Genomic DNA, 16,119 nt, shown 5'->3' with positions numbered 1-16,119 from the left:
TGAAGTTGTGGCCTGTGGCCGCAATGTTCAGACTGAAAGTGAACAGAAGTCCTTCTGCATGGCACTTCTCTTTATGGAAAGCAACAGTGTTTTCCTGAAGGCACTGGCATGATTCCTGATTTGAACCACACAGTTAAGGTTTGAAACAAAAAGGAAAGCAGCATTTAAAAGCTCAATTTTTCCAGTTATTTTTCTCAGGCTTGAAGACGGCGTGTCCTGTCAGCTGTGTTGTTCAACGTGGGCTTGATGCCACTCTCCAATCAGTGCTGATTGGGTCCAGGTGCAAGTTTGTCCTTCCAAGAGAACTGATAACAAACCTCCAACCAAATTTGATAGCGCTTCCAGCTAAGTTTTTGATTGCTGCAGCTTGTGTTTTTTTTTATTGATGGTAACACAATTCAAATCCTAAAAACTCCATGCTCCCTTTACATATCTGTGGATGCTTTTGGGTTTGTTGTTGACTACGCATGAATTTCAGACCCTGTTTTTCTTGTTTTGTGAAACAATGCGAAAAGGTTTGTGTTCTGCTTTGCAGGGAGCTTGTACTTCTGGAATGTGTACCAATATGGGCAAAGCTGGTGCTATCAAAGAGAGATTTAGTTTAATTAATTAAACCAGGAGAGACGGATGACATTTCTTGAATGTACTGGGCAGACAGCATTACTGGTACTTACTGGTGGGGAAACTCAGCTGGGCTATTGTAGATTTTCCATGTAGGTGGGATGCAGAGATTTCTGTTTGGTCTGATTTTGGGACTGCTTTTTCACACACGAATGTGACATCATTTCTGCTTCAATTTTAAATGTTTTATGAAACGTTCACTGCAGAAGAGGAAAAAGAAAATCCTGTTTATAATTCAGTTTTTAAATGTTTTAATTTTAAAACAGAGATTTGATTTGGGTGAAATTGTTATTGGCAGGCCAAAGCTTTGCGAAACTCATCTGAGCTCAGTCAAACTCTGGCCCTGTGCCAATCTAAATGGTCAGTTAAAACTACTCCGATTTTCAGCAGCGTTGATTTTAAGCAGAAGAAGATACTATTGTTTCACTCCAATTCACGCCAAATAATCCTTGGGATCCAGGCCAGGAGTGAGAAACCTTACTGGTACAGGTCTGTCATTGCACATGCCAACTCTGCTGGTCATTTTATCTCAAACTATTATCATTTTAATAGTCACGTGCAGTTTCGTCCCTGATCCACAACTGCTCAACACACTCAACATTTCTTGGAAGCTGGTTTACATCCAAAGACTGAAATCACTTCTTGGAAGAAGAAAATGTTCAGAATTTTCAAGGAGGGGTTGGAAGCATTCTTAGAACATCCACAAAGGCCTTGCTACTGAGAGCAATACACTCACTTCTTGTCAGACATAATGAAATGGCTTTTCTCTTTAAAAAGTAATCAAGAACAAGAAGGACTTCCCACAAACTTCCCTTTGTCCTACAACTCATTGCCCTGCCTCTCTTTAACAAGAAGCGGGCGTGCTTGAATGGAAGAATGGTCGTGTCCTTCACACTGTCTGATTTGCTTAGGAAAGGCGCTCACGTCTAATACTAATCTGAATGACAGCAGTGAAAATCTTGGCTCGGTTTCACAGGCTAGATTGGGCCTGGCCCAATGACCTTCTCCAGGAGAACATGGAAAGTTTGCCGGCTCAATATGTCACAGGCAGCGTGAGCTTAGAAGAGAACAAGAAAGCAGTGATTAAATGGGTTTGATCCATGGCTTGCCTTGGTAAGTGTCTGGAAAAGTGCTGCACAGGTTGTGCTTTTAGATTATTGGATAGATAATATCACACAGTAATCTCATGAATCCATTCAAAAATGGACAAGAAATAAAACAGTTAAAAAGGTGAGGTAAGGTTTTTAAGGGAGACTTAACACCTTTTTCAAACCTCAACACCTCACTATGGCATTTGGCATAACAATAAAGTCACACCAACTTCATTATGAATGATACATATATCATTTTATTCAGGGCCAGACAGCAGAATTTTCCCTATAGTTATCTGGCAGCATAAGAATCGATGCTATTCTCTAAGAAATAAAATACAAATAAAAATAATCTGTTCTCCACTCGCATAAACAATGGATAATTCAGGATAATTCAGGAACTGGACATTTCCTTAGGCATAATTATAGCAAGTAATGTAAGTTTAAAGCAAATTAGCCTCACAGGAAGTTGAAACAAAGTGTTAAATGGGGTTAATTGAATTGTAAGCCTTGTCAAAGACGATTACCAAGCCTCAGAAACACCACTTTAATTGCGTTATTACTATGTGGATTTAGACACAGGATATTTTTGTCCAGTAATTATAGCTTGAAAGTCTGCATAGTTTAAAGCACGTCAAGTCAGGATGATTTGGGTTGACATTTTTAAAAGTGCAAAGAGAAAAAGTTCCATTACACAACATTTCTGTTATGATTTAAAACAAAAACAGCATTTTAGTAGAGAAGCAGCACAGAAATAAAGATTAAAAGGATGTGCCACTATGATATGCCTTTAGTTTGTGTTATTTATGCATCACATAATCCAGTCGTATAAGAAACAATCTATGAAGGGAATAAAAAGAACGAGAGGTTAAACCCAACTGTATCATCAATAGCAAGAGAACATAAGGTCATTGCATCAATACCCCAAATGATATCTCCCTCAGAGTCAAATCAAGACTCTACCAAAGGGCCACAGGTTGGAACAAAGGGTTGGAATGTCAATGAACCAGGAAATCAAAAACTCTGTACATTCAGCTCAACTTTTTTATAAATTATGAATTTAATCTTTTGAAGCATTCAACTATCACGCATAAATAAGGTGCCCAGGTAACGTTCATCTGGTTATGACAATATTCTACCAGCTTTGAGGATTCAATTTTTTTCGATAGAAAACAATCACATTTGATTTAGTGGATCTGACTCCACCACATATTAAACATCTACTCTTGTCATGATGTGTGGTTTTACACCTGGACCCAGATTCAAGAGCAGCAGAAGTAGAGAGTTGATGCTGAATTTTTAATAATATAAAACTGATGAATAAACTTACAAGAGTCACAAAAACCAGGGAAGAAACAAAACGTAATCCAACACACACAACAAACAACAACAAGGAGATCCAGGAATACATGTGCGATGGGAAGTAACAGGAGGAAGCAACAAGGAGTGACTAAGAAAGAGGTGCTTAAGTACTGAGGTTGAATGTTGAAACATTGGACCTGGGTTGATTAGCAAACTCACTGCCAAACAACCTGAGATCCAAAAGATTCTGTTCTTAGAATATAGCAAATAAAGCCAGAGAGAGATACTAAAATATTTCAAGACTCTTGCAATTGATTAGACAGTGACTGTGTATAAACTTATTTGACCCTGTTGTAAAAATTTAACACAGTATTTAAAGAAGACTATCAAGGACTATTTAACTCTCTTCAGTGATGCTGGAATTTTAAGTGCTACCTTCAAAAGAGCATCGAACCATATTCTTTCTTATTTTTATGATCTGTTAATCTTTACCTAATTTACTTTTGATTAAAGCAGAATTACAAGAATAATATGTAATCTGTATCTGGGAAGCTACCTATCAACCCTCACGTGAGGGTTTTACAGATCAGATTCTTTGAAAGACAAGAATTTCATGACTGTTCAGTCAGAGAGAGAGAGATGTCTCCACCTCCAACCTTCCAACCTCTGATACTCAACGGCCTTCGACCTACTCAGAGTAGCAGAATGTCGTTTTCATAATGGACAGGGTAGTCGGAATGAATGATTGCATTACATGCCAGTTATTGCAGAGAGTACAATGATATAAATAGCCCAAACAAACATCAGCTGTCCATGTAGAAACTCTCCTGCAGTTTTCTTGCCAAGTAAAACTTGGGTTCAAACTGGGGTCTATGAGAAAGGCAACTATGTTACTGCATAAGGGAAAGTGGGATGGGAGAAGGCTGAGTGGATGGGAACGGGATTTAGGTATAACTACCCAACCAGCTAAGACCATTAAAAAAAAGTAAAATGATAGATGGGGAGGGGGCAGTTCTACAGCGAAGGATAGTGCACTTTTTCTCCTTCTACGCTGCCTTGTCAAGAATGCTTGAATGAAGCTATTAAGGGACCTACATCTAACCAGACTCAAGCTGTTGTCAAGAACGACAATTACTTAACTCTGACAGCAACTCTGAGCACAAGCCTTGGGTATAGAAAAAAGTAGAGAACATCTTGTTGCAACTTGACACAAAGGAGATGGACTTAGAATACTGTATGATGTAAACAAAAATTTTTTATCTGATAGGGTAGGAATTCAGTCTCAAAAATGTCAGCAAGCTTTGGACATAACTCCTGACTGAAACACAAATAAATGATTGTTTTTATAGGACATGCACATGTTGTTGTTTTTTTATTTAAGATTTGGTGCAGCTTTACATGATTAACCCTGATGCCACTGTTAATGTTATTCTGACTACATTCAAAATCTGATGCACACATTTTACAGAAATACTTAGCATGTGACAAGGAAACAATCAAAAAGTAACTTTGTGTTAGAGAGGAGAAGAGCTTAGAGTGTGAGAAAGTAAATCCAGCCTGTAAAAGAGCATAAATGACCTATTCATAAGAAGGAAGCAAGCATATTTGAATTGTTGTTATTTTGAAAGAAGCCATTTGGTGCTGAAGTCACGGAAATTATGCTAATTGGTATTGATGCTATTCTGTGATTGCTAAATAATCACTGATGATATGCTGCTCTCTGCATCAGCTTGTTAGCAGTGGCACTGCCAGGCCCGGCCTATCAGCAGCCACTTTCACACCACCTGCATACTTAGGAGTGTGTGAGCATGGGGACAGAGTTTCTGCAGGATGCCATCACAGTTTTGCCCAAAAGAACACCACTGCAGCCTTGTCATGTTCAGTCAGTCCTGATTTGTCTCTTTCTCTCTCTCTGCTCCCTTTTTTGGTCAGGTGAAAAAGCCTTGCAGTCTGCATCTGGAGCCCTAACACTCTCTGTCAGCTGACTGTCCCTGTGGTGACAGTGGAGATTCATCTTTCTGCTGATGCCCTTGTCTGTGGTGGCAGAGAGTTGCCAAGCCCAGCATTCATAAAGGCCTACCATGGCCTGGAGGCGCAGAAGGCAGGTAAACGTTAAACGTGTCAAAGCAACGCTAATCTGTCTGCCCATGACATCGAGGCCAAATTAAAAAACAGCTCCCTTCTGGATCTGATTCCAATGTCAATTCATCAAGGAAATTTATGACTATCCGCTCACCGTACAAAAACAACAAAAATCTTTTCGGTTTCCTTTTTTTAGTTTTTCTAATTAATACGCCACGTCTTGGGCACACTCAAGGTAATTAACATTGTTTTTTTGCCAGCAACACACAACAGATGGTGATTGAAAACAGAGGGATGAGTCGCTCAATCAACCACCATTTGTCTGTAGCCATTAATTATCTTGCAAAGAATACATTCAGTCCCCAAAGTTGATAGTTTGGAGGGGAGGGGAAGAAGAATACTGTCCTTCTGTTCCTCATTACTCTTTAACAGCAAAAACTGCTGAAACTAGAATGCTGGATGGGGAGATTGCGATTTTAATAGCACTGTCATTATCTTTCCCCATAAGGTGGCATACGATAGAGGGCTTGTGGAACAGAAAATAGAATGCTGCTTAAAAAATGAGCAGATTCAGTTATTCAGAGCCAGGAAAACATCATCTGGTCAGATCCATCAAAGACCAGTTTTAGGAACAATAAGGACAAAAATATGCAGTTTTATTCAAGATGATTGGTCCAGAAAGTACTGTAGGAAATGTTTATTTTCCCGAATGATCAAATTAAAGCAGGAATTTCAAAAGACTAGAAGGAGGGGAGCATCAAAGGCTGTGTGATTGAACCCATACAGTACATAAAGTGTGCTTAGAGCTACTGCTGCACTGTCTTCCTTCGGTTCTCTAAAAATCCTGTTGATGCTGCTCTCCTACCTTATTTCTTACTAAGTAAATCTTCATAAATCAACAACAAAAATAGTAAAAGGGAGAGTCACACAAAGAGAAGGGATACTAGAGGTAAGACCTCGACAACATCATCACTTTGATGAATAGTCATGAAAATCCAGATTAATTTTGAATCTCTGTCGGTATCTGTTTCTTTTGACAGGACAAATTATATTAACTTTGTATGTTTTATAGCAGGCTTAAAGGTGAACTCGCATGTATTTTTATTTTTTACCCCCAAATAAATCAAATGCACCAATAGGAATATTTGTACTTTACGACCTCAAATGCATTTTGTTCCCTATCATTTTAACTTGCCATGGTGTTGTCTGTTTGTAAGGTGACAAAGCGGCTGTAATGTCAGCAGATGCCGAACGGTGGCTCCTCCCACTTTAGCATTGTCGATCAAGTTCTCTTTTATGATCTGGAAATGGGGGATATACTTCAATCCAAGATGCAAAAGCTGGGATTTTCACTCTTCAAACTATAAGTGATTCTCAGTGAGTACATTTGATAACTTATAAAGTCACTGCAGATTTTTTGGAAAGAAGTAACTTTATCTATTTCCAAAGGGATCTAGCAAACCTAGACATTTATTGCTTTTAATAAGAGGACGGATACCCAGCCAGTTTTAAAACCTGCTGTTCTAGCCATGAACTTATGATATTTTCACAGATTTTCCATCGTAAAACTAAATTATCATTTTAATCATGTCAAGTCAAAGTCAGAGGAAGACACTGACATGTGCCACAAACTCAGATGTCACATTGTCATCAGCATACAATGCTAATAGTTAGCTTGCTCAAAAGCAAGCAATTCCTAAGGGATTTAACTTGAAACTGAAACATGGTTGGGTAATTCCAAGAACTGAGTTCAAACTTTTGAGTTAAATACATTGTAGATTATTGCCAACAGAAGTTTTTATGTTTTTGTCTGGCAAAAAAGAAAAGAATAAACAGTAGTGGTTAGCCTCATAAAAAACAAAACAAAAAAACCTTCAAGTAACTACGAACTGCTTTGCCATCAAACCCCAGGACATTTACACACAGCATTATTGGCTCCAATTTCTGTTTTTCCACAGAAGCCACCAGGGCAGCTGCAGCTGTGAACTGAATACAATTGAGATGCAAAACTCAGTAGTAACATCTCAGTGTTTGTCCCACAGAGAGCCCAGCCCCATCAACCCTTATCATCTCCAAAACTACTGCTCACTTCCAACTGGAAAAGGGATAACCGCTTATCTACTGGTTAATAACAACAAAGACACACAACAGATAAAGGAAGCTACCCTATCATGATGGAAAAAGAGGGGGGAAAAAAAGACCGACAGGGTGCATAGAGATTTCCAGACAGTTTCATTCTGTGGAAAGGGCAAACAGAGGGGGACCTCCTGCTGTAATGCAGCAGCCGAGCCGAAATGAAAGCCAGCCGCTCTCTTCTCTGGGGCTAAACAGCGGCCTTAATAAAAAACACAATCATACCCCCAACCTTAAAGTTTAATGCACACTCTTCCCATATTTCGATTTGCACCTGTAGAAAAAGGACACCATGGAATCCTCAGACGCAAACCCAGCTTCCAGGCTGGAAAATGTAAGCATGTGCGTGTGTGTGTGTGTGTGTGTGCGTGTGTGTGTGTGTATGTGTGCGTGTGTGCGTGTGTGTGGGAGAAAGGGCTGTTTAGGTCATAATGAAACCCCAATGAATATCAAGCACGCCATCAACTTTCTATAGCTCTCTTCACTGTGGTAATGAAATTATCCCTCCCAAGTTTTTTAATTAACTTGCATAGTCATGATGTGGCGTCAAGTCACACTTTTACTGTAGGGTTCTTACTTGAAGCAATGAATGATCTGTGAATTTCAAAGAAGTAAAACCTAGGTTCCTTCTTACAGCACAGAAATTCAGCGTTTCTTAAAAATGAGATCGTAGCATTATTCACTGTCAGCCAGCCTTCATTTAACTCTTTGAGCCACTGGAGCCCAGGATGAAGAGAAAATGGATTTATTGTAAATTCACATTTGCAGTAATTTATTTAATAGTGTTTAAATCCCTGGGTCCAATAAATGTCCTCTTGGATCTAAAATTATTATATATCACCAACATGACTGGACATTTTTCATCAAACCTATGCTGGCGTAACATCTTTCTTTTAGAAAGGCTAGAGGTCGTATTTTTTTACTCTGGAATTCAGGTTTAATCTCAATTCTTACTTATTAGATAATACAACACAATGTGAACTATAAGCAAGATTACATGTAAAAATAACAGAGAATTGGATTTATCAAGTGTTTAAATTCAGATACCAGCATCAGTTCAGAAACTATCCACCAACCTCAAAAACAAAACGAGTCCAAACCTCATCAAACCCACTGAAACAAAAACATCATGACGTAGAATAAAGATAGCCAACACGTTTATGGATAGACAGTTTTTCAAACACATTTTCCCTTTATTGGCATGGTGAGGCTGATGAGAATTGCACATAAAAAATGAAAGTCACGAGAAAGTCATACAATAGGTAGAACCACAAAGGCATTGGTAAGGACTTGGCAGAAGGCAACGTGAATAGGACACAAACAGGTAGCGACAACCCCTAACCCTTCCCCAGAAAACACGCACACAAGCATCCATACCTCCAATCACACCTCACACACGCTTACCAATGAACATTATCGTACTTTCAAAAGAAACATGATTACAAAACAAATGTTTAAGCAGTGGCAACAAACTCAACGTCTCCCATTATTAAAAAGCCCGCCAAAGTGGAAATTTGAACCAGAAGGTGTTATAATATATTGCTACTCTAAGCAATTTACAAAGCATTTACTTTTTTTATTTTTTATTTATTACAATGATTAAAGCCACATCTATGAAATGGGACACGACACCATTACCCAAACGCTATACATACAGCAAAAAATAAATAATAAAAAAAAATAAAATAAAGTTAAACATTATCATAAAAAAGGTAAAGGGCTTTTTATGTATATATATATTCTTCAATCAATCTTGGACTACTTGCATAAAGAAAATAGCCGTTTCTTGTCTCTGCAGTCAAACTCCATGAAAGGGAGCCTGTGATCAGCTAAGCTTTTATAGTTGGTTCTCTCATTACTTGGCTTGCGCTAAAAACAGGATATTAATTGAACCAGAAACCGCAAGGTTACCTTTCATGTCACGTTGACGGTGATATCAGGACTTGGGGAGGGGGGCGGGCTGAGTTAATGGCGTAGCAGCATGTTAAAGAGAGTTTCTTTTGGCTTTTAGAACGACATTTAAAAAAAAACAACAACAACAAAAAAACCCTGCCAGTTCAGACAGCTGACAGGAACGTATTTAAAGACTTTTAGGCTTTAAACCAGCCGCTGTCCTGAAATAGCCATGCAACACACAACAATCAGCTTCGACTGGGCACATTTTTACACACACAGGGTAGAGTTAGAGTCAGTCACGTTTGCACAGATGTCACAAGGTAATGCGTGTGTCACAATCACAGAGACTGAGCTACACCTTGAATAGCAGGGGGGTGCGTTGGGATTAATGGAAGAGTCCTAACTACACCAGCGACTGGGTAATGGGTCATAGTCCTAAAAATCGCACAACATCAGGAGCTAAAATACAACTCTGAAAAATAATTTATTGCTTTTTTATATATGTTTTTTCTTTAATTTTATCATAATCGCCACTATCGTTTATCATTTTTTTTATTAGTGTGAATAATATCAGTGGTATACGTGTTTTACATCAAATACAAGATCTTTATAAAATCCAGGAAAAGAAAAATTGTAAACTTTAGTTTGGCATTCATATAATCAAGCATGAGCGGAGTGATGATGGCAATTTTTAAGTTTTCGCAACAAAATTCCAGCAAAATCATTTTATTGCTTTATGTTATATCTGTAACCTATTGAAAGCAAGGAAACAAAGAAAGGAAAAAAAAAATGCTACAGAAGAATGAGGGGCCTGACTGCCGGACTGATCAGCTTGATTGTTTCGGAAGGCATAGTAAGGTAATAACATCCCCACTAAAGCGTCATTTATTGTACACCCTGTCCAGTGATTGCAAGTTAAATAACACAAATCAATTGACATGAGACATAAATAGGAAAAAAAAAAAATTATTAATGAGGTACGCCATTGTAAAATGGAGTCCATAAATATACTTTGATTCAAATATTAAAATAAATACATAAATATATTTGTGCTGATTTATTGTTTTCTCTCCTGTCGATGGTAATCACAGAGTCTTTAAAAACAACAACAAAAAATAAAAGCCAATAGATCACTTCATGATGAGTGGTGATTAAAAATAGGGAACAATCATGAAAAAACACCTCAAAAATGCATTTTAAACTGGTTGTTTTAGGCAAAAACACTGATTGACAAACTTTATAAACACATAAAACTATACATGGTTCGCAGTTTTTTTACCTACTGAAACAAAAGAATTTTAAAAAAGAACATTTCTTCACATGCTCTTACAAAATGAGCAATCGGACATGTCTAACCTTTTTCTGTGTTTTATTTTTTTACAATCATGTCATGTCTTCTAAACATCATGTAGGTGTACAATATGTTTTACAGTATTGTAATTACTACAGATCAACATTCTGAATTAAGAAATTTTCTCTTCTTTTTTAAAAAAGGCTGCGTTTTACAGTGCATAGCTGTAACAAATAAAGAACTCTGATATGTACATAAAATAAAAATAGTCCTTTTTTTTATAGCATTTGTAAATACACAGCTACATTTCTCCTTTAAAATGTAGACAACAATGTTACCCTCTGAATTTAACTTTCCAAGATTCATTTTCAACATGTTTCTGTTTTGTAATGTAACACCAGATCCAAAATACCAGATTTCAAAGAGTAAAAGAAAAAGAAAATCAACGGTAAAATCTGGATGTTTTTACTTCATTAAAAAAAAAAAGGAATTGTGAGTATTGTAGAGCTTGGAGAAAATGAAATCAAAAAGTTTTTTTTTTTTCCTTCTTTCAACTAATTTTTGCATCCAACTGTCAGAGTCCACCGGATGAAATGTTTCTTCCCAGCTCTTCAGCAGCTATGTTCATGTAAACTTTTATTTTTAATATATTCATTTATATCGATATAGGTCTCTAGACTTATTCTCAGGTGCTCTTTGACGGAGCATAAAACTTCTGGTGGTTTCGTCGTCCAAGAAGCGAGAAACAACGTTGAGGTATAAGAAGTTCCTCTTTGTGACACAGACATCTGGCGCCACTCAGCTGGTTACCTTCTCAGGCTGCACTGGGCCTCTTTCAGCAAGCTATCAAAATCCATGGAGTCATACTTGCTCTTTGTGGAAGTCGGATCAAAGTCGTCCGAATGGGAGTCTGGAAAGGGGGCGGGGTGGGGAGAAAGGTTGTGGTTAATGTTAAGCAGAACAGCTAAACTTAGAAGTCACCTTTGGTTTTGAATCTTAATCTGATATTCTACCTGTGCTAAGGTAGCATCTTGTCTTTGGTATTAAGCGAAATGCAACGGTGCAAAATTTCCACAAAATCACAAAGAGCAAGATAAAAGCCTTAGTAATTTACAGGTTAATGACCAACCTACCATATACTCTGTCTAGCCTAAAGGCTCAGAGCAACCACAGTAAAAGGGTAAAAAAAAGATATAGTCAATCAATAACTCTTAGTTATAGTTTCAGTGAATAAAATCTGTTACCAGTACCCTCTAAAGTTTGCTCAATCAGTATGAGTATGGATTTTTACCATTCGAAAAAAACAAATGCTATACACCTCACAAGAAATGACCTGCAGTTAAGTTTTAAAGCTTTACTTTGATATGCAGAAAGAGTTCCTGGAGGGAGTTGGGCTTGGGTTTGTCTTAGGTTTGACCTTAATAGCCCCAACAACAAATATCTCTTAGCTGAAAAACCTGGCATTGAGTAGAAAAACCATGATGATAGATCCTTCTGGTTGTGCATCTGGTCTTTGGTGGATTTAGATTTTACATAATGCAGCTTTAGAAAACTGTTTATCTGCTGTTAGTCATTCCTTAACCTGGACCTTCATTTTTGTCCTACTTGTCTGCTTTTCAACATTTTTAAGCATGCACAGCTCAGGGTTGACTAATACTTTTATTCCTTTCCTATTTCCATTTCAAACCCACAAGGCTGTAAAAGTATTTGGGTCAAGGGAAAAATAACCAAATATCTTTCTGTTTTGACACATTCAGAACAATTGTGATGGGAATTATCATAAAAATGGTCTAATCTAATTGATATAAGATCATGTTTCCCCTGATTGCTGTTGTGATCCACATTTAAAGCAGACAACTTACAAAATGTGAAAGATTATGACTCCCAAAATGGTTAAAGATGCAATGCTTCATAAAAAATTGAAAAAAATACCAAGAAATTAAGAAAGGTCATGTAAGAAAAGCTCGGGTTGCAAAATGCAAGTATTTGACCCACTCATACATAAGTGGAATGATAGACCACATGTTGAATATCAGGTGCAAAGTCTGGAACTTTGGACAGAGGCAACAGTATTAAACTGCCTCCCTCCCTCTGCCGGTCTCCTGTATGTCCTGTTTATCTTGATCGACCTGATAATATATTAAGAGTATCTTATCTGACCCAACAGACAGCTTCACAAATGAGGCCCCTACAGGGCCCAGCAGCACACTCGGCGAGCTTTGAGAAATGGGAACGACCGTGGCAGCTACGAGACGCCAGACTTGATCTAATGCATTGGCCAAGGGCTGATTCGTGTCTCACCGCACACCTTGAGGGATGAAAAATACCCAAGTGCTCTACTAAGAACTAATGGACACTGTCGCAAAGACAAAAAAAAAAAAAAAAAAAGACCGGGAAGAAGTTTGGATACATCAGTATTAGAAAACGGTCCTCTCAATCTTTTTAACATGTGCTATCAATATGGACAGACGGAAATAGTCTGCTCTTGACAATAAGACAGTTGAATGAAGGGCTTTCCATTTCAGTAGACTGATTAGTCAATTTCAGCATAATGCCTGTCCTCAAGGCTCTGGGATAAGCAGCCGTTTCTGTTTGTCATGTTCTCTTTAAAAAGGGTAATGGCTGGAAATGTTTGGGAATTGCAACATTTATTTAGAAAAACTCTTTCTCTTCAGCGACCTATTGACTCTCTGGAAGCAGGGTAATTTAGAATTCTGTCCTCTTGTGTTGTTGCTAAAATGCCAATACTTAGCTTAGATTTCATCGCCAAATAGAAGACAGCGTCTGTTACTGCTGTGCAAACACCTGAAATAGCCGGCCATGTTTCACATAAGATCTAAACCAGTTGTTTAGATACAGAAATTATTTCTATTTGCCAAATGCCAGAATAACAAAAGACCCAATTTGTTGTTACTTTCTTCAAAGTTAGAAGTTTACATATCTTATGTTGGGCTCAAGAAACCCAATGGTGTCAAATTCCACCATTCATTAAATTTTGATGCTACAAGCAGGATGTCAATGTATCAGTCTTTATACTGTTCAGGTAGGAAACAACCTCTGAAACCATAATCTCAAGTAATTTTAAAGCTTCAGTCTGACCAGGCAGAGGCATTAAGCATACCAGTCTATTTTATAATTTTAGATGTATTATCAGAAAGGTCTAAATTCAGTCTCATAGAACGTTTGAAGGTAAACCTGAAAACATGTGCAAGCTCAAAGCAGCCAAAGTTGAGCCAAAATTTCAGCGAACAAGTAGCAAATATTTGGCTTCAACAGTATCACACAATGTTTAGTCACTGCAGAATTATCGGAGGAGATCGAAACAACTCAACTTTTTTCACGTGTCAAAAGTAGGGCAACATGCGAGGGGGGGAAGCCTCGATTTCACTGATTGCGTGCATTATTTATCAAATGCATCATCAAATGCATCAGTCAACCTTCTGCCATATCTATTCCAGCTAAATATATGTTTGAATGTTTGCGTATGTTCACCCTGGGGAGTTAGATGAATAGTGCTATACTGCAGTCTTCCATGAGTCCCACACAGCCAATACAGGCGGTAGGGTGTGTGCGTAGGCAGAAGTAGTTGGGGTGGTTGTGTAAAAGAACAGCATCTACGTCTCGTACTGAGGCTCTTAACTCCAACGGTCGACAACAGATGGACTTGAAAACTGCTGAAACCTCCTCTCACCTCCCTCCTTCTTACCTCAGCTCTTTTCTGCTCTTTCTTTAATACTTTCCACTTAATTTACTTCCTCGAAACTCCTAAAGGGATTCCCATGTTCGCGCGTCTATCAGTGCATGAAGCCGCTGATGCTTTTAGGTGCCGTCTTTAACCCACTAACGTAGAGAAAGCAGAAGCATGCATCCCGAGTCCGAGTGAGTGATGGAGTACGTCTCATTTGCCTTAAGATACAGCAGCTACGAGCCGGAAGGAAATGGAGCTCCATTCTCGACATGTTCCCAGGCTGACCTTTGGCCTCACTCTGTAATTTTCAGCCTTGAAAGCCTTATGGAGATGTTCAGAGCTGAACATGGAGGAGTATGCTTGCATCTGGAAGCCTTAGGCAATTCTATTCACCCCTTACCCTCTTGTTATTTTACTGACAGCCTTCTAATTACACCAAGGTGCTGAATAGCTGTCCGGGGAAACCCTCAAAACGCAACACTCACCCAAGTCTGTGTATCGTGATTTGCAGAGCTGCTTTTGTCCATCAAAACAACTCGAACTGAGGCTCGTTCGACCTGCGTAGGGTGTGTCCGTTCTCCAGGGCGGCAAAGGCGTCACAGGTGTAGCGGAACATGATGAAGCCAAAATTGTCCCTGGTCAAAAAACAGAGAAAGGCAACGTCATGTTGCTGTAGGACAGTAACGACCCAGCAAAAGACCTTGTCTTAGATGATGATCGTGCTATTTATATGCAAAAGAGAATCAATAAGAGTGTTTCTTTGGTACAAAGATGAGTCAGGAGAAACTTTGGTGTCGCAAAGCTCTGTCTTTGTCCTTTGCAGTGAAGTTTAGCAATTCGACTGAGTGATTATGTTTTGTTGCAAAGTCTAAAATAAATGTCCCCCTACTGATGCCGATGAGAAGGGAAAAAATCCTGGAGCCTTACCCATCGTCCCTCAGGTTCACTGCACATTCTTCAATTTCCCCAAATACTTCAAAGCGGCGCTTCAGCTCTGATCGGCTGCAATCGGACCTCAGTCGCCCCACGTACACCACCCGTCTCTCCTCCTGCTCGTTAAAACAGAAAGACAGAGCCAGCGCAAAGAGATTAGAAGATGGTGGTGGTGCTGGAGGGAGGAGAACTTTTTTTTTTTTTCCATTTCCCCTTTTCTTTCTTCACGAGGCTTAAATGAATTGGTCTTGATCACTCCTGTGGATACTGCCGCTGACTATGGCCCCCTGTTTTTGTTGCTCCTCTCCATCTGACTGTTTGCTTCCTTATCTGATGGGCGTAGCAGTTTGGAAGCGCCTTCAATCTACCTTGACACTGCAATTCCTCTTTTCTCTCCGCAACTCATCAACCTGAGGCAGAATGATCTTTATCAAATGATGCCGTGACTTAAGTTTTGGGCTTGGTTCCTCTTTTGGTTAGTCTAAAAATAAAGCCACAGGGTGACTGAGTCATACATCAGAAAAGGCAGCGTTAGTTGCGACACAAAGAAATGCTATTTTTCATACTGGAAGACTTTTATTATTACAACAATATTTGCATCCAAATAACATTAAAACTAGCATTTTGTGGAGCAAATTTCTAGGTTTTCTCTTTGAGATCGAACTGCCATTATAAATAATTTGATGATAAAGGGTCAGAGTAAAACAGTAGATAGCCTACACTTGCATAGCGCTTCACTAATCCAGAGAACCATAAAGACATTTTTGTCACTCATTCACACACACATTCACACACTCATGCTGTCAAGCTGCTACACAATAAGCAAAACATTTGTTTGTCTTCGAGGATCAGAAAACTACATAAAACATTTCCAAAAGGAAAATGTTTCTTCATAACAGGGTACACGATTCTTAATTTCACAAAGTAAGCACTTTATAACATGATCAAAAATAATTTAATATTTTACCTAATCAATATGAATAGTTTGGAATGTTAGTACTATTTTGCCAATACCATCTAAATTTTCAGAAACAGATGCTTGAAATATGTCACTGTGTGTGACTGATACCTGATAAAAATCC

At 38.5% G+C, this 16,119-nt stretch overlaps 1 protein-coding gene across 1 annotated transcript in view; it reads right to left on the bottom strand.

Annotated features, from left to right (window-relative positions):
* Positions 1-8,394: 8,394 nt before the first annotated feature.
* ppargc1a (peroxisome proliferator-activated receptor gamma, coactivator 1 alpha) overlaps positions 8,395-16,119 on the bottom strand; it is a 302,021-nt gene continuing 294,296 nt past the window's right edge. The window contains 4 exon segments of the mRNA XM_055051082.1: positions 8,395-11,326; positions 14,590-14,636; positions 14,638-14,739; positions 15,032-15,153. Coding sequence (XP_054907057.1) covers positions 11,223-11,326; positions 14,590-14,636; positions 14,638-14,739; positions 15,032-15,153 — 375 coding nt within the window. The 3' untranslated portion in view covers positions 8,395-11,222.

This window comes from Poeciliopsis prolifica, unplaced genomic scaffold (genome assembly GCF_027474105.1).
Source record: "Poeciliopsis prolifica strain line A6 unplaced genomic scaffold, Auburn_PproV2 SCAFFOLD032, whole genome shotgun sequence".
Lineage (NCBI taxonomy): Eukaryota > Metazoa > Chordata > Actinopteri > Cyprinodontiformes > Poeciliidae > Poeciliopsis > Poeciliopsis prolifica.
This window is presented reverse-complemented; position numbering and strand designations above follow the sequence as displayed.